Source organism: Phyllobates terribilis, unplaced genomic scaffold (assembly GCF_046119375.1).
Source record: "Phyllobates terribilis strain yellow unplaced genomic scaffold, ASM4611937v1 Scaffold_9__5_contigs__length_417890890, whole genome shotgun sequence".
NCBI lineage: Eukaryota > Metazoa > Chordata > Amphibia > Anura > Dendrobatidae > Phyllobates > Phyllobates terribilis.
The window spans coordinates 228,833,838-228,857,661 of NW_027362769.1; the positions used below are offsets into that span (position 1 = coordinate 228,833,838).

The 23,824-nt window shown below is 46.6% G+C and overlaps 1 protein-coding gene across 2 annotated transcripts in view; it reads left to right on the forward strand.

Moving 5' to 3' along the window:
* Positions 1 to 23,824, forward strand: part of TXNDC11 (thioredoxin domain containing 11) — a 48,200-nt gene that overhangs the window by 10,355 nt on the left and 14,021 nt on the right. For both annotated transcript variants that reach the window (XM_073647718.1, XM_073647719.1), the window contains 5 exons: positions 867 to 996; positions 4,614 to 4,707; positions 19,154 to 19,266; positions 20,023 to 20,223; positions 21,369 to 22,092. In XM_073647718.1, coding sequence (XP_073503819.1) covers positions 867 to 996; positions 4,614 to 4,707; positions 19,154 to 19,266; positions 20,023 to 20,223; positions 21,369 to 22,092 — 1,262 coding nt within the window. The remainder of the gene's footprint in view (positions 1 to 866; positions 997 to 4,613; positions 4,708 to 19,153; positions 19,267 to 20,022; positions 20,224 to 21,368; positions 22,093 to 23,824) is intronic.

The following is a 23,824-nucleotide window of genomic DNA, read 5'->3' on the forward strand; positions in this document are numbered from 1 at the left end:
CTATGGGAATAATTGGGATTCCCTTCTTACTTGGTGAGCATTCCAGAGAAGGCAATAAGCGCCCGTGACTCTGCATTGTAAACTACTGCCATAAAATACAATGGAGAGAGCATCTACATAATGACCATATGTAACTTTGTACACATTTCTGGAGAGCCAAATGAGGGTCAAGAGAGCCTATTCTCATATTTATGGGGGCACAAAGATGGTTATGTACCACTCCTTGTTTCTGATATGTAAACCATTTAAGCAGTCACACACAAGCATGTCTGTGACCAGATTGTTGGGGGCCACACAGAATGACATTATGGGTCACGTGGCCTCCAGGCCACAGGTTGTGCACCCCTAGTGTGTAATAATAAATTTAAAGCTCGTCCAGGAAAGCAGTCCATACTCTGACCATGAATGAAGTGCAGACATGTGAACTCTGCCTGAGTAATACTCCCCTACCTCTCCTGTGCTGCCAGGTCCCGTGTCCCCTGATGGTCTCTGTATCCCGGCCTCCAGTGATGTTTCTACATGCCCATGTGACCACTATAGCCAATCACTGACTGCAGCGGTGACCTTACGATTGTCCTCTGTAGTCAGTTATTGGCTACTGTTGTCACATGTCCATCTCAAAATGTCACAGCAAACTAGGAATCTGTATTTCTCTTGTAGCTAACCGAATATGGGTATCCCCTACATACAGTACAGGACCTCCAAAGACTGAGGCTCCATTGACAATATCAGAATAATTTATGAATCTGCTCTTGATATTTTCAACTTTTAACACAAATTCTTCATAGCAATACTTAAAGGTTTTTTTCTCTTCAGTTTCCTTTTTATTTTTCCCCTCTATTAATGCTACATATTTTTGCTTGCAGTTTTGGACCCATTGAGTATAAAGGCCCTTTGACAGCAGGATATATTGAGAAGTTTATTCGAAGAGTCATGAGTCCCGTTTTATATATTCCTTCAATGGAAAAATTAAAGGATTTTCTTTCCAACTTGGAGGTATTGCCAGCTTGTACTGTCTTTCTGGCTTATTTAGGCTTTTGAAAGGTCTTGTTCTTAACATATGGTTTGTGCTTTCCTCCTGGATATACACCGGTAGCTTTATAAGGTTAGAGAAAAAAGACACATAAGCCCCAATTCATCAAAATTGGCATTATTCATGCTGAGGGGCATGATGGAGTCAGATGTACCTAATTGATGGAGAGGCGCACCCATCTGAAAAGTGTGATGCATCTCCGCACGCCTCGTCACAAATCTGGCGTAATCATCATGCCCCCGTCCTGCCCCAGCTCCACCCATTTTGCTGTGCAAACTGGCATGAAATAGCCAAAAGTCACAACTTTTGAGTAGCATCGAGTTGTGCAAACATTTTGCAACTTATCAAAGTGTTACCCCAGAATTCTGGCAAAAACACTTTGTTGTGTCAGGGCCAAAAACTGTAACCTATAATCGTACAGTGTTGATTCAGAGGAAATCAAAAACTTGGTTGCTAATCATCTTGTATTGAGGGGAGAATTCCTTCCAAAATATGTAAGACTAAATCCCTTTGGAGGAATTGGATAAATTTGTTGTTGTGTGTTTTTGTTTTTTACTCTCCCCCTTTTTCACGCCTTCTGCCATATTATGACCTACATTTGTCATATGTCGTGTCCCCTTCTTTTTCTTCTTCTTTAGCCTACGGTTGGCGTTCATAGGAGACTGTGGTTTTTACTGTGGAATTGTATATAGTGCAAGCTTCAATTCCCCTAAGAAGACTAGAAAGAAAAATAGATTAAATGTAGAAAATAAAAATGAAAATCGCCTCTTTATTTTCCAAATTAAAAGTAAAAAAAATAAACAATTTTTCTTATTGTTGCATCCATAAAGATTCAGTCGATCAAAATATGAAAGTTTTTGAACTTGATCGGTAAACTTGTAGAGAAAAATAGAAATCCCATAATTGCATTTTTATTTTTTTTGGCAGCTTTTGTAGCTAAAAATCATTACTTCAGTTAGGTGTAATTAAAAATTGGAACGAAAAAATTAAGTAGCGCTATAGCATGTACACATGAAATATTTCGAATTGTATTACTGCCCTAGATAATAGGAAAAAATGGAGATACTTTGCACATAATTTGGTCAATTCATGCATGCCCAGCAGCCAACGACAAGGCGATCTCCTTTTGCTGGGAACCTATACTAATGTGATTCCTTTCCTGGGCTGCAGCCTGCATTTATATGGCTAGATAGGATCCTGCTGTAATTAAAACTGCCACAAACTGGAGGGTGAAGTGCTCAGTCAGAGCCTATATATAAATAACAAAACACTGACCATCACTTCCAAACAGAAAACAGTTACGTACAGGTGATTACTAAGAGTAGCCATCTTTGTACATAATCAACAAATAAAGTTGCACTCTGTAGCGCTATAGCATGTAAATATGAAATAATATATGAAATTGGAATTGCGTTACTGCTCCAGATAATAAGAAAAAACAAAGATACTTGGCACATAATTCAGCCAATTTGTGCATGCCAAGCATCCCACGACAAGGCGACCTTTATTGCTGGGAAACTATCCTAATGTGATTATTTCATGCTATGCAAATTATCTCTTCAGAGAGGAAGAGGACTATAACTCTAGTGCCACCTATAGGAAGTAGCAATACTAAAAGTCAATATCGATCCTTTAACGAGCCTTATCACATGCCTTGGGATAATAGCTTTTGGTTTTAGCTATTATCCTAAGTCATGTAACTAGTCTCATTAAAGGGTCGATGTTGACTTTTAGGATCGCTACTTCCTATAGGTGGCACTAGAGTTCTAGTTCTCTTCCTCTCTGAAGAGATATTTCCCAGAGGAGTATTGCGGCTTAAAAGTCTCCTCACCTTTACATGCTTAACATGTCACTCTCCGCAAGGAGAAACATTACCCTTTGGATATTTCATGCTATAGCACTACAGAGTGCAATTTTATTTATAGAGATGGCCACTCCTAGTAAGCACCTGTAAACACCGGTTTTCTGTTTGGAAGTAACGGTCAGTTTTTTGTTAATTTAAAAATTGTAAACAGCCTGTATGTATCACTTTAAATGCTGCCTGGTAAGGAGGGTGAAATGTGGCGTCAGCGGGAAGGGGTCGAAGAAACACTGGCATATTTATCAAGCTAAATTGCATAATAATTTTGGCTTAGTTTGCACCCCCAAAAAACCTGTCTTCCCTGATTTTGTACCATGTTTATCGTGCTTTAGACACGTTTTGTGCCTTGTCCTTCAAGGGGCATGACCTATGTGCCAAACCAGTCACTAAAATTTTGGCACAAACTTTTGGCAGTAATTAAAAGGGTATTCCCAGCTCCAAGGTCCTATCCCAATATGTAGTAGGTGTAATAATAGCAAATTCCTCCAATTAGCGAATCAGAATAACTATGCTACATTTCTTTGTCTCTTTCTTCATGTGCAGGCATTGTAGGACCTTAGGTATTCATGGTTATGACCACTGATGGTGACAGCTAGTTGCTAGTGGTTGTAACCATAGATACCGAAGGTCCTGCAATGCCCTGCACATGAGAAAAGAGGCATCACTAATCAGAAAAACTATACTTAATTTCCAGTTGGAGGTATTTGCTAATATTATTACACCTATTACATATTGGGATAGGATTTTAGAGATGGGAATACACCTTTTAAGTTTACTAATCCATGGTATAAACTTAGTCCTGCTATTCTTAATTAGACAGATTTATCAAATCGCATGAACCATTGATGACTCCGGTGCAGTTAATGCTGTCCTGTCTGTTGTGTTATGGATGGGCGCCCGAATGGAAGCCCGAATGGACGCCTTGATCAGATCTCTGCACATAAATTCTGCTGTTAACTCCATAAATGCCACTGTCCGAGATCGGTATTAGTGCTGATTGCTGCTGTTAGAGGTAGATGCCACATGTCATACAGCCGAAGCCCACACCATACTTTCTGACTTGTGCCTTGACCTACCGTATATCCGTTGTGGAATTTTAAGGCGTAAATTATGGAGTAAATATTGACATTGTGCCTGCAAACATTATTTTTTGTTCTATAGTAAATGTGACCCTTCTGCTGAATCAGAACAGGCATGTGGTAATGATCACTGGCCAGCAGGTGGCGCTAGTTATTTAATGCATGAGCCTGACCATCCTGCGTCTGGCATTATGACAGATCTCAATATGATGCTAATCCTTTCTTGGGCGAGGGGCGCTCTTGTATTGGAGTTTACATTAGAAGGATTTTGTTACTTTCACAGCAAAAGGGGGGATGGATAATGTTTAATACATTGTTTGTGCATTTTTCAGTGAATAGGATCCCACTGTGTAGATATAAGCAGTCCCATGTAAATAATCTGAGATACAGGCTTCAGAGCTGTAAGTCTAGAGCTGCTGCTGAGTGACTGCTCAATATATTCCCATAGGCTGCAGCTGTGATTTCTTAGCGTTCTTCTTTGTACAGACTTTACACTGCTGACTGGACAAGATTTAGATTTTATTTGACATTAAATCCATCTTTTGTGGATGTCATACATTTTTATGATCAAATGTTACCTTTGCAATAAGACAGCACGGATATCATTCATGGCAGTCCCTTTTATCCTTTTCTCTTTTAGCCTGGTGTCCTGGGTTTTTTCGAATTTAATGCATCGCCTCAACCTCCCGGATATCTGACATTTTTCCGATCTGCTCTGCACTCTTTACAGAGAGGTAGGTGCCTGCTTGTACTGGTGACATTGCCTTCAGTCTGTCAGTGATGTTATTTTTGATTAAATAGACCCCTCTAAAATGTAAAGTGCTGTGGAATATGTTGGCGCTATAGAAATAAAAATTATTACATTATCATTAAATAGACGCACCTTCTCGTGTGTGTGTATGTATATGGGGGGTGGGGAGCACTGAATATTCATGCTCCTTAATAGTGGCACACAGTGTAGCCACGCTGCGGCTCCTGCTGCTGCCGGAATCGCCTGTGCCCGCTGTTAAAAGGTATGAATATTCAACCTCTCTCCACGCCCATGGGCGTGGGGAGGGGGTGAATATTCATGTCCTTTAATGAGCGGGCACACGCAATAGCCGGCAGCAGCAGGAGCCGCAGCGCTTATCCGCTGTGTGCCGGCTATGAAGGAGAATGAAGTCACTGCTCCCCGTGCTCACAGACCCGGCGTGGGGATCAGTGACTTCCGGCAGCTGATCTCTCCTTGTGAGCCGCGCATGGCAGTGACGTCACGCGCGGCTTACATCAGTGCGGGCAGACAGGACGCAGCGCTGGAGGAGAGAAGAAAGGTGAGTAGGAGTGTTTATTTATTTATTTTTTATGTGCAGCATGATGGGGTTAGGGGGACCATGCATACTAGGATAAGGATGAGGGGACCATACATACCAGGATAGGGATTAGGGGTGCGATGCATACCAGAATAGGGATTAGGGGTGCGATGCATACCAGGATAGGGATGAGGGGTGCCATGCATACCAGGATAGGGATGAGGGCTGCCATGCATACCAGGATGGGGATGGGGACCACGTATAAAAGGAAGGGAGGGGGCATATATACCAGGATGGGGGATATTGTCAGAATTGGGGGACATTACCCCTATACCAGTGTCAGCAGAAGACCCCCTCCCCCTTAAAAGTGCATCATGACCACATTTTTTGCTTAAATTTTTTTTTTTCCCTCCTCTAAAACCTTGGTGCTTCTTATGGTCCGGTGCGTCTTAGTCCGAAAAATACGGTATATACAGTTATATGAAAAAGTTTGGGCACCCCTATTAATCTTAAGCTTAATGTTTTCTTAAAATTGGTGTTTTTTGCAAAAGCTATTTCAGTTTGATATATGTAATAACTGTTGGACACAGTAATGTTTCTGCCTTGAAATGAGGTTTATTGTACTAACAGAAAATGTGCAATCTGCATTCAAACAAAATTTGACAGGTGCATAAGTATGGGCACCCTTATCATTTTCTTGTTTTAAATACTCCTACCTACTTTTTACTGACTTACTAAAGCACTTTTTTTGGTTTTGTAACCTCATTGAGCTTTGAACTTCATAGCCAGGTGTATGCAATCATGAGAAAAGCTACTTAAAGTGGCCACTTGCAAGTTGTTCTCCTGTTTGAATCTCCTCTGACGAGTGGCATCATGGGCTCCTCAAAACAACTGTCAAATGATCTGAAAATAAAGATTATTCAACATAGTTGTTCAGGGGAAGGATAGAAAAAAGCTGTCTCAGAGATTTAACCTGTCAGTTTCCACTGTGAGGAACATAGTAAGGAAATGGAAGAACACAGGGACAGTTCTTGTTAAGGCCAGAAGCGGCAGGCTAAGAAAAACATCAGAAAGGCAGAGAAGAAGAATGGTGAGATCAGTCAAGGACAATCGTCAGACCACCTCCAGAGAGCTGCAGCATCAACTTGCTGCAGATGGTGTCACTGTGCATCGGTCAACTATACAACGCACTTTGCACAAGGAGAAGCTGTATGGGAGAGTGATGCGAAAGAAGCCGTTTCTGCAAGCACGCCACAAACAGAGTCGGCTGAGGTATGCAAAAGCACATTTGGAGAAGCCAATTTCTTTTTGGAAGAAGGTCCTGTGGACTGATGAAACCAAGATTGAGTTGTTTAGTCATACACAAAGGCGTTATGCATGGCGTCAAAAAAACACAGCATTCCAAGAAAAACACTTGCTACCCACAGTAAAATTTGGTGGAGGTTCCATCATGCTTTGGGGCTGTGTGGCCAATGCCGGCATCGGGAATCTTGTTAAAGTTGAGGGACTCATGGATTCCACTCAGTATCAGCAGATTCTTGACAATAATGTTCAAGAATCAGTGACAAAGTTGAAGTTACGCTGGGGATGGATCTTTCAGCAAGACAATGATCCAAAACACCGCTCCAAATCTACTCAGGCATTCATGCAGAGGAACAATTACAATGTTCTGGAATGGCCATCCCAGTCCCCAGACCTGAATATCATTGAACATCTGTGGGATCATTTGAAGAGGGCTGTCCATGCTCGGCGACCATCAAACTTAACTGAACTGGAATTGTTTTGTAAAGAGGAATGGTCAAAAATACCTTCATCCAGGAACTCATTAAAAGCTACAGGAAGCGACTAGAGGCTGTTATTTTTGCAAAAGGAGGATCTACTAAATATTAATGTCACTTTTCTGGTGAGGTGCCCATACTTATGTGTGGCACCCCAGGGGTCTGGTTTTCCACAGTAATGTAATGTTATGTCTGAGAGCAGGTGGGAGGTCCTTTGGTCAGGGATCCTGTGCATGCCACACCTCCTGCCCAGTCTTGGGAGGGGAAGAACTTCCCCTGTATAAACCCGGGGCTGAGGCAGGGTGAGTCAGACAAGTGGAGTAGAGACAAGAAGCAGCATAGGAAACAGCAGAGTCACAAGGAGTCAGGGGCTGGCAGCTGCAGAGCTCGCCCTGACTAAGAAGACTTCTTTCCGGACCCGGAGTCCGAGGCTGTGGGGACTAACTCCTACCCAGCAGCAGAATCTGTCAGGCAGGGGATTTCAGGTCCTCTGGCCCAGAAGCCCGAAGGCACGGTCACACGCGTGGGACCAGCACCGCCATCGTGGAGCGGAAGCCATTAGAAGGCCCCGAGTCACCGGCCATACGGGTGAGCACCACACGGTACACTCAGGGACGTGGGCTACTTACATCAGCTTCTAGCAAGGTAGCCAGAAGAGTACAGTCAGTTTGGGAGGCCTACAACTACGCCTGGCCAGGGGAGATCCCATCTGCTCAAGGACTGACCAGGCCCCGTTCGCTAGCAAGTACTCCGGGAGGGTCTATCGTTGTTACCAGTAAAGACCCTGAACTACACCGTACCGTCTCTGAGTGGTTCCTGCTACCCCCATCATCCACGTCGGCTGCCCTGAGGCCATACCCCTCCCGTTGGGGGTTATACTATCACGCTGCATAATCCTACCATCGGCCTCAGCGGTCTGCCCCGCAGCAGCAGCTCCCTGGCTGCACTCAACGGGTGGCGTAGTCATCAACTATTTACTACTAATAGACTGCCGTCCAGTTTGACTCCCTGGGCACGGACCGGGTCACCGCCACGAGACTACAACCCTCCACGGATCCGGCTCCGGGTAAGTTCCCGCGTGCGCACCGCAGTGCGACACAGGCCCAGGGGCGCGTCAACTTTGGCGTAGTCGGCAGGATTTCGTGCCCGCAACCACCGGGTACTGCGTGCCTGAAAAGCAAAGACTGTTCAAACTTACCAGTGGTGAAGATTCCCGCTATCCGTGGAGGTTTCCCGCCATCCGGCGCCATCTTCTACCTTCTTCCCGCCATCCGCGAAGTTTTCCCGCCATCTTCGACCTTCTTCCCGCCATCCGTGGAGTTTTCCCGCCATTGGACGCCATCTTGAGGACGCCGCGCGGGAAGAGGGGCGTGGACTCCGAAAGCGCGCGAGAACTGAAGCCCCGCCTCACGTCCGGACGTTGCGTAAGGTCCTGGAAGGAGCCCAGCAGACGCCGACGTCACAGGAGCGCGACGGAAGGTCATCAACCCTGACGATCCACTGCGGAGCCGCGGCCTACGGAAGAGGATCATCGCAAGGTAGGCCACGGTCCACTAGGGGGGAGGAAGATGTCGGATACGGAAGAGAGCTTCGCTGCCTCAACCCCCGCCAGCGCCACCGCTGCTGCAGTTATGCCCTTCACCATGCCCTATATCCCGGGAGCAGCTTGGCTACCCCAGTACTCAGGGGAGTCACATACCCTGCATGACTTTAGAGAAAAGCTGGATAGCCTCTTCCAGGTGTACCCCCTCACAGAAGAGCAAAAAATGAGCATCCTGGTGGCCCAACTAACTGGGGCAGCCTAAAGGGAAGTAAAATCCTGGCCACCTGGGAGGAAGACTGTCGCAGGGATACTAACCCGGCTGAAGGACACCTTTGATACCCGCACCTCAGCCGAGATTAAGCTTAGATTCTACGGGTGCAAGCAGCGAGCGCATGAGAGTATAAGGGACTATGCACTAAACCTACAAGAGGCCCTGAGGGCCATTAAGCAGACCGACCCTGATGGGGTGGGAAACGAGGACAGGCTGTTGACTGAACAATTTATAGAGGGTTTATATTGCAATGCCCACCGAACCCAGTTGCGGGCAATGGCCTTACAGGATCCCCATCTGGACTTTGCACAGTTCAAGGACAGAGCCATCCGGGTGCTCCGAGAACCGGCACCAGGTGGCGTTGACCCACAGACGCCCCACTACCACTTACTACCAGGAGGCGGCGCCCTTGTCAGCAGGGCCTGTGGGAGCTGATGCGCAGGCTCTGGACAATGACCCGGCTCCAGACCTACACCATCAGGTCCAAGAGATAGCTAAGAGCGTTGCTGCGCTAACCCGAACTGTGCAGTCTTTACAGGTTTCCACCCCAGGGAAGATCCAGCTAGCATCCGGACCGGAGGACATCCCGTGGCGTCGACCAAGGAGGACCCCACCGGCCAGAGGAAGACCCAGTGACCGATACAGTGAGGACGGACGACCCATCTGCCGCCGCTGCAATCAACCCGGACATATGGCAAGGTACTGTTCTTTAAACGGGCACAACCTGGGGTAGAGGGCCAACCCCCAGGAAAAAGATCACCAGGCCCATCGAACTGGCGCGACAGATATGTGGGAGGACGTCCAGTCTTGCCTGTGGTACTGGATGGCATTCCCATGAGTGCCCTACTGGACACCGGGTCACAGGTCACCACCATCCCGTACGTGCTCTTCAAGCAGTACTGGAATGACTCGGATATTACCCGCTACCCCGACGACGACTTGAGTATCATCGCCAGCAATGGTCAGCCCGTGCCACAGATCGGATTTAAAGAGGTGACCATCAAAATTGGTAGAGTCGAACTGGCCGCACAGGGACTGATCATTGTAGATATTGATAAACATGAGAGTCACCCAAAAATAACTCTAGGAACTAATGTAATTGAAAATTGTCTTGCAGAGGTGATTTTCCTTTTACAGCAGGTTGCCAAGAATGCCAGCTCCGGCGAGCAGCGGGTGCTCCAGAAAGAGATCCGGGCACTGATGCAACGGCAACAAGTGGAACTCTCCGGCGGTGAGATTGGTAGCGTAAGAATGTGTGACCCTTTTCCTATTGCCATGCCCCCAAAAAGTGAAATGATGATTTGGTGCCGGGCAGCTATTGGTCTGAGAGGTAGAGATTACCAGGCAATGGTAGAACCAGTTTACTCAGACAGTAGGCCCACCATTTTGACAGCACGGGGGGTCGTCAATGTACGCCATGGGAGGGTGCCCGTTCGCATAATAAATATCGGGGAGAGGGAAGTGTACCTGCCCCGGTATGCCACGCTAGCCAAATTATATATCACTAATCAAAATTCTATACAATCTGTGGAACCCTTGCCTCCATCTCACCCGGAGGAAGGTAACGGCTCTAAGAAAGACATGGAGGACTGGTGTCAGCAACTACATCTGGGTACTGACTCCACTCCCTCACATCAGAAACAAGGAGTCTATCGGGTGGTTCAAGAGTATGAGAGAGTGTTTAGTAAACACCCGTTAGACTTCGGGCGAGTCAAGGGGGTAGAACATCGCATCCCCACGGGAGATCATCCTCCCATAAAAGAGAGGTATCGACCCGTACCCCCTGCACATTACCAACACGCCAAGGGGATGCTTAGAGACATGAAGGAGGCTGGGGTAATCCGGGATAGTTGTAGCCCCTGGGCAGCCCCATTAGTTTTAGTCAAAAAGAAAGACAACACCATGAGGATGTGTGTAGATTACCGGAAAATCAACCGTATCACACACAAGGATGCGTACCCCTTACCAAGGATAGAGGAGTCATTGGCTGCGTTAAGATCTGCTAACTTCTTCTCTACCTTGGATCTCACTAGCGGGTACTGGCAGGTTCCTGTAGCAGAGGCAGACCGGGAGAAGACCGCATTCACCACCCCGATGGGACTTAGCGAGTTCACCTGCATGCCGTTCGGACTCTGCAACGCACCAGGAACCTTCCAACGCCTAATGGAGTGTTGTCTGGGCCACAGAAACTTCGAGACGGTCCTGTTGTACCTGGACGATGTCATCGTATATTCCAAGACGTATGAGGACCACCTGAAACACCTGGCGGAAGTGTTCGAGGCTCTGGCGAGTTACGGCCTAAAGGTGAAACCCTCCAAGTGTCACCTCCTGAAACCAAAGGTGCAGTACCTGGGACACGTAGTGAGCGCTGACGGAGTGGCTCCCGACCCTGATAAAATCACCGCAATTAAGGAATGGCCAAGCCCCTCCAGCGTAAAAGAAGTGCGGCAGTTCCTCGGGTTGGTAGGCTACTACCGAAGGTTTATTCCCGGTTTCACCAAAAAGGCAGCACCTATGCAGGACCTCCTGATAGGCCAGTCCCGGAAGGCCAAGAACCAGAAGCCGCCCTTCAAATGGGAAGAGCTGGAAGAAGAGTCCTTCCGCCAGCTGAAGATGGCCCTCACGGGGGACGAAATCCTGGCGTACCCGGATTATAGCCAGCCCTTTATCCTCTACACCGACGCCAGTAACATCGGGCTAGGAGCCGTACTGTCCCAGATCCAGCAGGGGAAGGAACGAGTAATCGCCTACGCCAGCCGAAAACTGCGACCCACCGAAAGGAACCCCGAGAATTACAGCTCATTTAAGTTAGAGTTCCTGGCCGTAGTATGGGCAATCACTGAGCGCTTTAAGCATTACCTCGCTTCTTCCCGGTTCACCGTGTACACGGATAACAACCCGCTGACACACCTGGACACGGCAAGACTCGGTGCCCTGGAGCAGAGGTGGATGGCCCGTCTGTCCAACTACGAGTTCACAATTAAATACCGGGCAGGACGCTCCAATACCAACGCGGACGCCCTGTCCAGGATGCCCAACCTGCCGGACGGAGGAGAAGATCCGGAGGGACTGGAAGAAGTTGAACTCCCTGCGTTCCACCGTCATGGGACTATTCAGTATTCCCACCGGGTAAGGAGTAAGCAGGCTGCTACGTTGAACCCCTTACCCCACTACAACTGGGCGGAAACGCAAGACAGCGACCCTGCCGTCCGACTGGTGAAGGAGATGCTGACTCGGCCGGAGGCTCGCCTTGAACCAGACGCTCCGGAGGAAGCCAAACAACTATGGGCAGAGAAGAGTCGACTGTTCCTTTACAAAGGGAAGTTGTGCCGCAGAATAGTTAACTCCCGGACGCATGAATTACTCTGGCAAGTAGTGGTGCCACGAAGAGACGCAGCCATGGTGATGGAGGCATACCACGACGGAGCTGGACACTTTGGGTGGAAAAAGCTGGAGTTCCTGCTGCGCGAGCGGTTCCACTGGGTAGGCATGAGGGGAACCATCGAGAAGTGGTGCAGAGATTGTGGCCCGTGCAACCTGAGAAGGAAGGACCGAGCCAGCCAGAAGACTCCCCTGCAGTCCATCGTCACCCGGCAACCGTTGGAACTGGTAGCCTTGGATCATGTAAAACTGACCCCAAGCAGAAGTGGCTACGTCTACGCGTTAACCATCGTGGATCATTACTCCAGGTTCTTGGTTGTCGTCCCCGTCAAGGACTTAACGGCTCAAACAGCAGCTAGAGCCTTCCAGCAGCACTTCTGCCGTCCACACGGGTACCCGGACCAAGTGCTGACGGACCAGGGACCTGCCTTTGAAGCGGAGGTCTTTCAGGAATTCTGCAATCTGTATGGCTGCCGGAAGATAAGGACGACACCCTACCATCCGCAGACTAATGGACTTTGTGAAAAAATGAACCAGGTGGTAATGGATCTTCTAAAAACGTTGCCCCTGGAAGAACGCAGTCTGTGGCCTGAAAAGTTGCCCGATCTGGTGGACCTATACAACCACATCCCGGTAGGTTCCACCAACTGTACCCCGGCTTACCTAATGAGGGCAAGACCTGGTAAGTTACCTGTTGACCTGGAAATGGGAGTCCTGACCCCCGAGGACACTTCACCAGAAACAGACTGGGACACAGAGAGGCAGCAGCAGTACCGGAGAGTACAGGAGAGCGTGGAGCGAAGTCTCTGTCAGGCTAGGGAAAGACAAGAGAAAACTTACAACCAGTATGCTCCCGCTGTTCCCCTGGTACCCGGAGAGCAGGTCTTGAAGAGGAAGAGACGGCTCCACAAGTTGGACGACCAGTGGGAGAAGGACCCGTACACCGTACTGCCCTCAAGCCACGAGAACCCGAAGGTCTGTACCATCAGTAAAGACGGAGGGGAAACCACAGCCATTGTATCCCGGGACCACCTGAAGAAGTGTCCCGAACAACTGAGGAACCCTGAAGAGGAACAAGAAGACCATCGACCCGTGGAAGAAAGGGAAGATATGGTTAGTACCGTGCTCGGGGACTTCCCTCAGTCTTGGACTCGAGTCAATGGTGCAGTTGTGGTACCCGTACTCACCTTCCTCCAACCATCATCCCAAGAACCTACGGAGCAACGGGTAGAGCTGGAAGAACAGCCGGTCCAGGAGGCAGAAGACTCCACACAAGCAGAATAGGAGAATCAACCCTCTGCTTATAGTGAGCCTGCCGTACCCCTAGTGAGACAAAGAGCCGGTAGACAGCTGCCCAGTTTACCCTTGACAGTTCCTACACCCTGTAGTTCAGGGCCAGACAGTCAGCTCCGTAGGTCCACTCGGGCCACTAGAGGCCAGTTACCCGCACGCTGGAGAATTTGAAGTGTATAAATTGTTTTATTTATGTTTTTCTGTGTCTTGTTGCTTGTGTATAATTTTGTGTTTCTAGTTATTTTTAGGGATCCTTGGTGGATTTACCGGGAATCCTTGTACATAGTTGGAGCGTAACCCAGGATGGACTAGAGACTGTTAAGGACTCGGGGTAGGACAGACCCCTACCTGGTTACGTCTCCCTGTGTTGGTGAAATGGACACCTTGCTTTCTTCAGAGACTGCACCCGGTTGCGGACACGCCGTAACCATCTTTATATGTTTTCTTATTGTATTATTAATGTTTTTGCCTTGTTATGTTTTTCTAAATGTGTTTAGTCCCGGAGTACTAAATTTCACTAGGGGGGAATGTGGCACCCCAGGGGTCTGGTTTTCCACAGTAATGTAATGTTATGTCTGAGAGCAGGTGGGAGGTCCTTTGGTCAGGGATCCTGTGCATGCCACACCTCCTGCCCAGTCTTGGGAGGGGAAGAACTTCCCCTGTATAAACCCGGGGCTGAGGCAGGGTGAGTCAGACAAGTGGAGTAGAGACAAGAAGCAGCATAGGAAACAGCAGAGTCACAAGGAGTCAGGGGCTGGCAGCTGCAGAGCTCGCCCTGACTAAGAAGACTTCTTTCCGGACCCGGAGTCCGAGGCTGTGGGGACTAACTCCTACCCAGCAGCAGAATCTGTCAGGCAGGGGATTTCAGGTCCTCTGGCCCAGAAGCCCGAAGGCACGGTCACACGCGTGGGACCAGCACCGCCATCGTGGAACGGAAGCCATTAGAAGGCCCCGAGTCACCGGCCATACGGGTGAGCACCACACGGTACACTCAGGGACGTGGGCTACTTACATCAGCTTCTAGCAAGGTAGCCAGAAGAGTACAGTCAGTTTGGGAGGCCTACAACTACGCCTGGCCAGGGGAGATCCCATCTGCTCAAGGACTGACCAGGCCCCGTTCGCTAGCAAGTACTCCGGGAGGGTCTATCGTTGTTACCAGTAAAGACCCTGAACTACACCGTACCGTCTCTGAGTGGTTCCTGCTACCCCCATCATCCACGTCGGCTGCCCTGAGGCCATACCCCTCCCGTTGGGGGTTATACTATCACGCTGCATAATCCTACCATCGGCCTCAGCGGTCTGCCCCGCAGCAGCAGCTCCCTGGCTGCACTCAACGGGTGGCGTAGTCATCAACTATTTACTACTAATAGACTGCCGTCCAGTTTGACTCCCTGGGCACGGACCGGGTCACCGCCACGAGACTACAACCCTCCACGGATCCGGCTCCGGGTAAGTTCCCGCGTGCGCACCGCAGTGCGACACAGGCCCAGGGGCGCGTCATATGCACCTGTCAAATTTTGTTTGAATGCAGATTGCACATTTTCTGTTAGTACAATAAACCTCATTTCAAGGCAGAAACATTACGGTGTCCAACAGTTATTACATATATCAAACTGAAATAGCTGTTGCAAAAACACCAGTTTTTATAAAACATTAAGCTTAAGATTAATAGGGGTGCCCAAACTTTTTCATATAACTGTATTTTTTTTGAGTAGTGTGTATATATAAAGGGAACACTTAAACAACAGAATATAACTCCAAGTACATCAAACTTCTGTGAAATCAAACTGTCCACTTAGGAAGCAACACTGATTGACAATCAATTTCACATGCTGTTGTGCAAATGAAGTAGACAATAGATGGAAATTATTGGCAATTATCAAGACACCCTCAATAAAGGAATGGTTCTGCAGGTGGGGACCACAGACCACATCTCAGTACCAATGCTTTCTGGCTGATGTTTTGGTCACTTTTGAATGTTGGTTGTGCTTTCACACTCGTGGTAGCATGAGACGGACTCTACAACCCACAGAAGTTGCTCAGGTAGTGCAGCTCATCCAGGATAACACATCAGTGCGAGCTGCGGCAAGAAGGTTTGCTGTGTCTGTCAGCGTAGTATCCAGAGGCTGGAGGCGCTACCAGGAGACAGGCCAGTACACCAGGAGACGTGGAGGGGGCCGTAGGAGGGCAACAACCCAGCAGCAGGACCGCTACCTCCGCCTTTGTGCAAGGAGGAACAGGAGGAGCACTGCCAGAGCCCTGCAAAATGACCTCCATTAGGCCACAAATGTGCATGTGTCTGTGCAAATGGTTAGAAACCGACTCCATGAAGGTTGTATGAGGGCCCGACGTCCACAGAGGGGGGTTGTGCTCACAGCCCAACGCCGTGCAGGACGCTTTGCATTTGTCACAGAACACCAGGATTGGCAAAGTCGCCACTGGTGCCCTGTGCTCTTCACAGATGAAAGCAGGTTCACACTGAGTACATGTGACAGACGTGACAGAGTCTGAAGACGCCGTGGAGAGCGATCTGCTGCCTGCAACATCCTTCAGCATGACCGGTTTGGCAGTGGGTCAGTAATGGTGTGGGGTGGCATTTCTTTGGAGGGCCGCACAGCCCTCCATGTGCTCGCCAGAGGTAGCCGGACTGCCATTATGTACCGAGATGAGATCCTCAGACCCCTTGTGAGACCATATGCTGGTGCGGTTGGCCCTGGGTTCATCCTAATGCAGGACAATGCCAGTCCTCATGTGGCTGGAGTGTGTCAGCAGTTCCTGCAAGATGAAGGCATTGAAGCTATGGACTGGCCCTCCCGTTCCCCAGACCTGAATCCGATTGAGCACATCTGGGACATCATGTCTCGCTTCATCCACCAACGTCACGTTGCACCACAGACTGTCCAGGAGTTGGCTTTAGTCCAGGTCTGGGAGCAAAACGAACACTGTCTTCCCGGTCTAACAGGAAAACCAAAACATAACGTATGGCGCAGTCCGTGTTGTTGCGGGGCTCCGCCCGCTCAGGAACAAACCACAAAATATTCAGCTTTCCTTAACATGAAAACACCCCAGAGCTTGCACCTCCAGGCCCACCCACCACTGAATGCTCCAGAAGGCTGGGTATTTATCCTCTTGACTCCTCCCACCCTAGCCTTAAACATGACTGATTAACCCCTCTCAGCACTTAGTGTGCTGGAGCATTTTCCTAGGTTCATATCACTGAAGCGAACAACCTCCAGTGATGCATATCTCCCATCCAGTATGTATGTAAAATATAAATGTATATATTTTTTTTTTTATGAGTTATAACAAGAGTTTTTAGCCTGATAGAGATGCAGTGCCAGGACCTAAACTGAATATTGACGACTCCTTTAAAATCTGTTCATACACAGGTGTCCATACTGAATTTGCTTCACTAAGTGACGTGTTCATGTTGCTTTAAAATCCGTTGCAAAAAAATCCATGGCTAAGGGTGAACAGGAAAGGGTAAAGGTCTTGTTGGAATGTGCACATGGACATTTTAAGGCAGAAATTGCAACTAATTTTGCCTGTAGCAAACTACTAGACAGATATCACTGGTAGAGACTCTCCAACCGCATGTAATGGGGGTGACCTGGAATATGGGCAACTTTGTTAAAGAAGCAAAAAAACCCACCATGTAATCACTCGGGTTGTAATAATGGGAGATGTGTTCTCGTGCCCATATGTCTGGGTGTTCTCGTGCCCACGGCAGGGTAGTGTAGACTATACTTTGACTCTCATTATTGCAGTGAATCATGAGATGATTACCATGCCCCGCACTCAGTGCCGGCTCCTCTGCTTTTATTAGGTCTCACTGAGGAGATGATTATTATAAATGCCATCTACTCTTTTGGGATAATAAATGAGTAGAAAATGTCACTTGCTGCAGTCAGTGGTGGCTGTAAAACTAAAGTTTTTTTTTTTTTTTTTCTTCGCTTCTCAGTGAACTATACTGATCAGTTGTTAACTGCCAGAAATGCTAAAAAATAATGCTTTCATTTATTTGACTGCATTTTTTTTCTGCCGTATTTATTCCATGGCTGAGGGTCCTGATATTCTAATCTCTCTAGAAGTCCTATGCGAATCAGGCTGGAATGCGCTGTAGGTGTGCCAGTGCACTTGGAAATTGTAGTCTACATGGTCTATTCTAGATTTCTTACGACCAGCACATCAGATCTCTACCAAAGAGGTCTTGGTTGTGAGGCTGTGTAGACGCTAGTCTTCTCACCCCATATACAAGTTATGTTAAAAGATGCTGACCGTTTCCCTTTACAAGTCACAATACTAGTTATATCTCTGACTGTTTCCCACAGCCTAAACATCTGATCAGTCAGAAGATAAAACGATTATACGTTTATCAACATTGAAATTGTAAAACCAAGAAAGAAAAGTCATGGAGTTATGGAAATCACAGGATGGATAGACATGTTAATGATGTGCAAATGATGAAAAAATGGAAACCATTATCATAACATCTTGACTTCTTCAGTATTGAGAATGAGCGGCCCGTGCAGAAGTCACCCGCACTTAATAACCTCACTTATAACCATTACACACTTTGGCTGCTATCTAAGGAGTGTTCTGCTGTGCTGAATGCACTTGGGAAAATCCTCAAGGTCCGCTGCTGGCAGTTCTTTTTGCAGTTGTTAACCAATGATGATCCAGATGTGCTCAAAAAGGGACAAATACTGAGACCCTGCAGGCCATGTAGCACTTTTAGGCCACACAGGCTGCTCACTGTTGCACAAAACATGAGGTCTGGTGTTATCGTGGTGAAAACTGCTCCTGGGACTCTTGGACAAATGGTTGTACCACTGGTTCCATGACCGGATCTATGGAACACCAAGCGATTAAGTACACCTGCTAGGTAGAGGGGTACAGCTACCCTACACTGACCCTCAAACCATAATCCTTGGAGTAGGTGTGACATTCATGATGGCTTCTTCATTGACCTCACGCCATTGCTCTCAAAGGCTGTCATGGTACAGAGGAAGGCTGCAATGGAGGCTGGACTGAAGTCATGGATTCAATGATATCTGGAGATTGGTGTGGAGACCACATGGGAAATGCTTTGAAGGGGCCACCACAAGGGAACATCACACCTGTCTCCCCAGGATTATGGTGTGGGGTGGTGTAATGTGTAGTAGCCGGACCCATCTAGTCTTCATTCCAGGTGTACTAACAGCGCAGTATTGCATGGATTTGGTTGTGAAACCGCTATTTCTTATATTACCACATTATATACAGCATACTTAAAAGAAACATTAGGAAGATTATTAGAAGTGACGTAGGTAGTGGTGTGTGCGGCGCTCTCCATAACCATGTATATGGGCCGGCACATCAGACTGAATTGCCGCGTTTCAATCCCAATTCATCCACATGATTCCCCTTTATCACAGACAGGTAGGCAGCAATTGCAAGTATTCTGACATGGGGGAGAAATCTTGCAGGGTTTTTCACCCTGATGGGGAAGCCTTGACGATACTTGTGGGTCTTGTCATAGTGCTCTGAATAGTATAGGAAAGGTGTTTAGGTGACACTCTGTGGTCTTTGTTCTTCAAAAAAATAAAATAATCGTCCTAATTTTTCCTGTCATTTTCTCTGCAGATTATATAGATACTATACGCTTTGGAGTAATCACTCGTCAAGCACTTGCAAAGGAAATCTCTCTCAGCAGTCCAGGAAGTGTCTATTTGCATAGAAACCTCAATTCATCTTTAGTAAGTACTTCAGGAGTTAAAAAAAGGGTGGTTTCACACTGTGTTCAGGCACCCTTTGGTGGTCCCATTGGGACTCCCCACCTAGGTGCAGACAGGATTTATTATGTTTGTGCTTCTGATCGCTGTTTACACTGCGCTAAGGAAGCACTGTGTGCACTGACAGTGCTTCCTCTTCTGGACCCAGTGATCATGTGATCGCTGGGTGTAAGGAGTCAGCAGGAGCTGTTGGGTCCTCAAAGACCCAGCCAGTTCTGCTACACATTTCCTCTGAACTTGGGACAATATACCAGCCACAGTTAAGAGGAAATATGCAATAAAAATGTGTTCAGATGCCCACAGTAAGGTCTTTTAAGACCTTTTATGGGGGGGGGGGTAGAAATTCTTGTTGAAAACATATATCTATCCAAAATATAACAACATTAATTTCTATGGAAAGGGGAACACAATGTAAAATATGTTTTTATGTATTTACACATACCTATTTCTTTACATTTTCTCCCAGTATCAGTAAATAAAATTAAAAAAGTGTAAACGTGACATAGAAATGAAGTCCCATGTAGTGTGAAAAATTATTTTCAATATCCAAACAAAAAACATTATTTTATAGCTGTTGAAATCTCATGTATGATAAAAACCCCAAAAGTGTGCCTGGTTAGGAAAATGGGGAAAGTGGCCCAGTCCCAAATTGGTTTTTATTCTGTACTTTTTGTGTGTTTCAGTCCTTTTTTACTTATTTTTTTTTCCTTTTACTGGCAGGTGTACCCTAATCATGTAACTAATTTCACAGCTGCAAATATTTTCAAGTGGGCATTAGATAACCGGGAGAGCTTGCTACGTTGGCTACGTCCTTATGGTGGTAAAAGTCTTCTTCTGAATAATGAGCTGAAGAAAGGCCCGGCCCTCTTCATGTTCATACCTTTCAACCCACTTGCTGAAGAACAGCCCCTGCTGGATGAGGTTAGTGGCTACTGTCTGCTAGCATTCGGCTACTCATGGTTTAGCTGTTTCCAGTAAAGCTACACGCAGATTTCATTGAAAGCCTCTTGAAAAGAGAACATGTCAAGACATTTTAAATATGGAAGTAGTGGTATGCCTGCATTTTCCTGGGATGGACTCGATTTTTAGCACTGCATGCATTTGACATGGGGCTGCACATAGGATAATGGTTATTTTTTAGTTTATGCTTCTGCTATTTTTTTCTGTGGCAGTACTGTATGTTATTTCACATGTGCAGCAAGGTACAGTATACTGCACTATTATGTGCACTCTCTGACTCTTTGGAGTGTTGGCTTTAGGGTTCAATATTTGCTATATTTATATGTGAAGACTATTAAGTGAATTTATATAAAGTACAGTGCAATAGTTTTACATGTTTATTAATTGTTCATACTGTACATTACTGTATTTTATATTTAAGTTGGGTGTTTTTAAATAAGAAAAATTCCCAAAAAAAAAATTAGTGTGGGGTTTTTTTTTTTTTTGGGGGGGGGGCTGGAACGGATTAATTTCATTTTAATGGGGACATTTAATTTGATATAAGAGCAAATGGAGTTAAGAGCTCGGTGACAGAATGAATTGAACTCGTAAGTCCAGATATTACTGTAGCTGTAAATTGCGAGTAATTTATCTGTCCAGGAGGAGAAAGTAGATTTCTCTGAGATATATTGGAGTTTCTGATCTTCACTTGTACTATTAAGTTATGGGGTAAACACTTAAAGCGGCGACGGTTACTCGTAAAGTTGGAAAGCCTTTCCCTTTGTTTCCAGAGGCGTGTGGGGGATTCTGTTAGCGTTGCATAATCCTTTGTTCTCTTTGGAGCACAGTAGGTTACACAACTTGTTTATCGGCTCATGGGAGCGTCTGCGTCCGTGACCCCTCACCCAATCTGCTTTTACCCTACATGATACATTTTGCTAGTACTCGTTTGTCATCTGAAACTCCAGCAGTTTGCTTGTGATGCACCTAGGCTCTGTTCACACTAGCGTCACAGCTCCATTCACTAAACCATGACAATTATGGTGAATCTGCTATTTAATCCCATTGTCTACAGTTTTTGTTTTTAAATGTATTCTCTTTAACCATATGTGACGTGTGTATTGTAGATCATGGAAGTTGTCCTGAGGTACAACAGCTGCACCCAGAGGCCGCTCTCTGACCACCAGGAGCGAGAAGATCTGGGCTCAGCGTCATTTCCAGCTGTATCGCCATTCTCTTGCTGTAACACCATTGTCCTGCCAAAGTGGCAGCTCCTGTCCAGGGTCCAGAACGTGTGTGAGCTTTGTGTGAACCAGAGCCGAGGAGTCTCTCTGAGCTCCGTCACTGAGCAAAACTGCAACTTTCTGCACATCACCGCAGCCTTAGAGTCCTTCTACCTCCAAGAACATTTCTTCCTGGCCTTAATGTCATCTGTGAGAGAATGCAGCAACTTCCTCAGCTTCTACAGCCCTTATTTCTTCTACACTGCTTGTTGTCAGACAGTAAGCAGAGGGTTGATTGCTTCCACCACCAGCCAAGACTATGCGTTCTCTGTGCTTTCTTCCCAAGGGAAGGCCCCTAATGAGCAATTGTCACATATAGTGCCTCATATTGAGGAGAAGGAGCAAGTCACTTCCAGCTATCATATGAGCAATGACAGTATCGCTGGCCTCAGGTGCAGGACCAACAAGACCTTAAATATGTATCTCCTGGATTCCAACTTATCCTGGTTGTATGCCGAGCGGCTGGGAGCCTCCGCTCAGGAGAGAAAGTTTGCTGCTATCATTGACTTGAAAGAAGAGGTCCATTATGTCATAGACCAGAGTCAGACCCTCATCGGACCCACGTTAGGTATGCCCATCTAGCCGTGTCTCACATTGTCATCAGCTGACATCACTATCTGAGGCTGTCCATACACATGAGGTATTTTTGGGGCTAATATGTGGCATACCTTATGTCATAAAAGGCGCCCCAAAAAGCTGCAGATTATGGTAAATGCCATTTTTGTGCAAAAGTATCCAATTTTAATAAAACTGACCAATGCTTAGCAGGGTTGGCATGGTGTATGACAAAAGGGAGGGGGTCAGGGCTGCAACATTTGCGAACATCTATTAAAGAAGCACTCCCAATAATTATTTTATTAGTGAAACCTGTGTAAATGTGTGTGGACTGCAGTGCAAGTGCATTTATATACTTACCAATTGCGGTCTTCCCCAGTTTCCAGCACCACTCCACTCCACTCCTCTTCTCACTCACGTGACTTCTATCCCGACTCACCGGCTCTGGGGTCTGTGTGACTCAGAAGTCACTTTTTTCAGCTCGTGCACACGACCAATCTTCTCGGACAAGTGCTGGATGTGGTTTTCACGGATAGCACTCATACTTATGGTATTCTATGGGGCTGAGCACATGTCCAATTTTTTTCTTTTTTTGACCAAGTGTCGAATTGGCAATGCAAGTGTATATGTCCGTGAAAAAAAAAATTGACCCAAACGCAATTTTTTTTTTGTCTGAGAAAAATTGATGCTACTCTGTTCAAAGTCTGATCCGAGTAATTGAAAGGTTAAGAGAGCGACCACAGCATCCACAGTAGCAAAAAATATAGTCTCCTTCATTATCACATCACGAAATACAGGGAGGCAGCAACGTTTCGATGTCTCAGTTTATTTTGTGATGTAACGATAAAGAAGATATCTTTTGCTACCGTGAATGCTGTTGTCGCTCTTTTCACTGCTGGATTTTATGGTGGATACTTGCAACCATTACCTACATATTTTATTTGTGGTGAGGTGCTGTCCTACGCTTGCTGTCTTTCTGATCAGAGTAATTGGACCTTTTTTCTTGGATGTAGAGGAAACGGTGGTGTGACCCTACCCTTACACTGTAAGTCTATGAAGCTTCGTTCTGACACCCCATAGACATACACTGTAAAAGCCACTTCCGGTCACACACAGACCCCAGTGTTAGCCGGCAAATCAGAATAGAAGTAGAGTGAGTGCGCAGAGGATCGGAGCGGCGCTCTAAACTGGGAAAGACGGCAATCTGTGAGTAAGTTACTGCACTCACACTACACACACACTTAATAAAAAATTATTGGAGTGGTTCAGTTCACTCCACAAACGGTAATTCACATGTGATCTTTGAGCCAAAGCCAGAAATGGGCACAAAAAGAATGGGGAAACCTAAAGACCACTACTACTTTTTCTTTTTTCTGGATTCACTTCTGGTTTGGACACAAGGATCAAAAACTGAATGTGTGACTCCAGTAGAATAGTGACTTTGTAGATGGGTGACATTTCTAGTGATAGAATGATGTATTTGCCCAAGATCGTGGCTTTGATTGGCATCCAATTTTGATTACACATAATTGGCTCCCGATTTTGATTTCAATACACAACTGTGTACCGTATGTGCTATAAAGGTCTTGAGTCCTATTTTAGGAATAGTATTTATGCATGTATATTTTTGTAGTTAATCACAATTGGTGATGAGTGCAAGTGTTCGTTACTCGAGTTTTCTTAGGGTGCTCGGGTATGCACCGAGTATCGCGGGTGCTCAAGTGACATTTTCGAGTCCCTGCGGC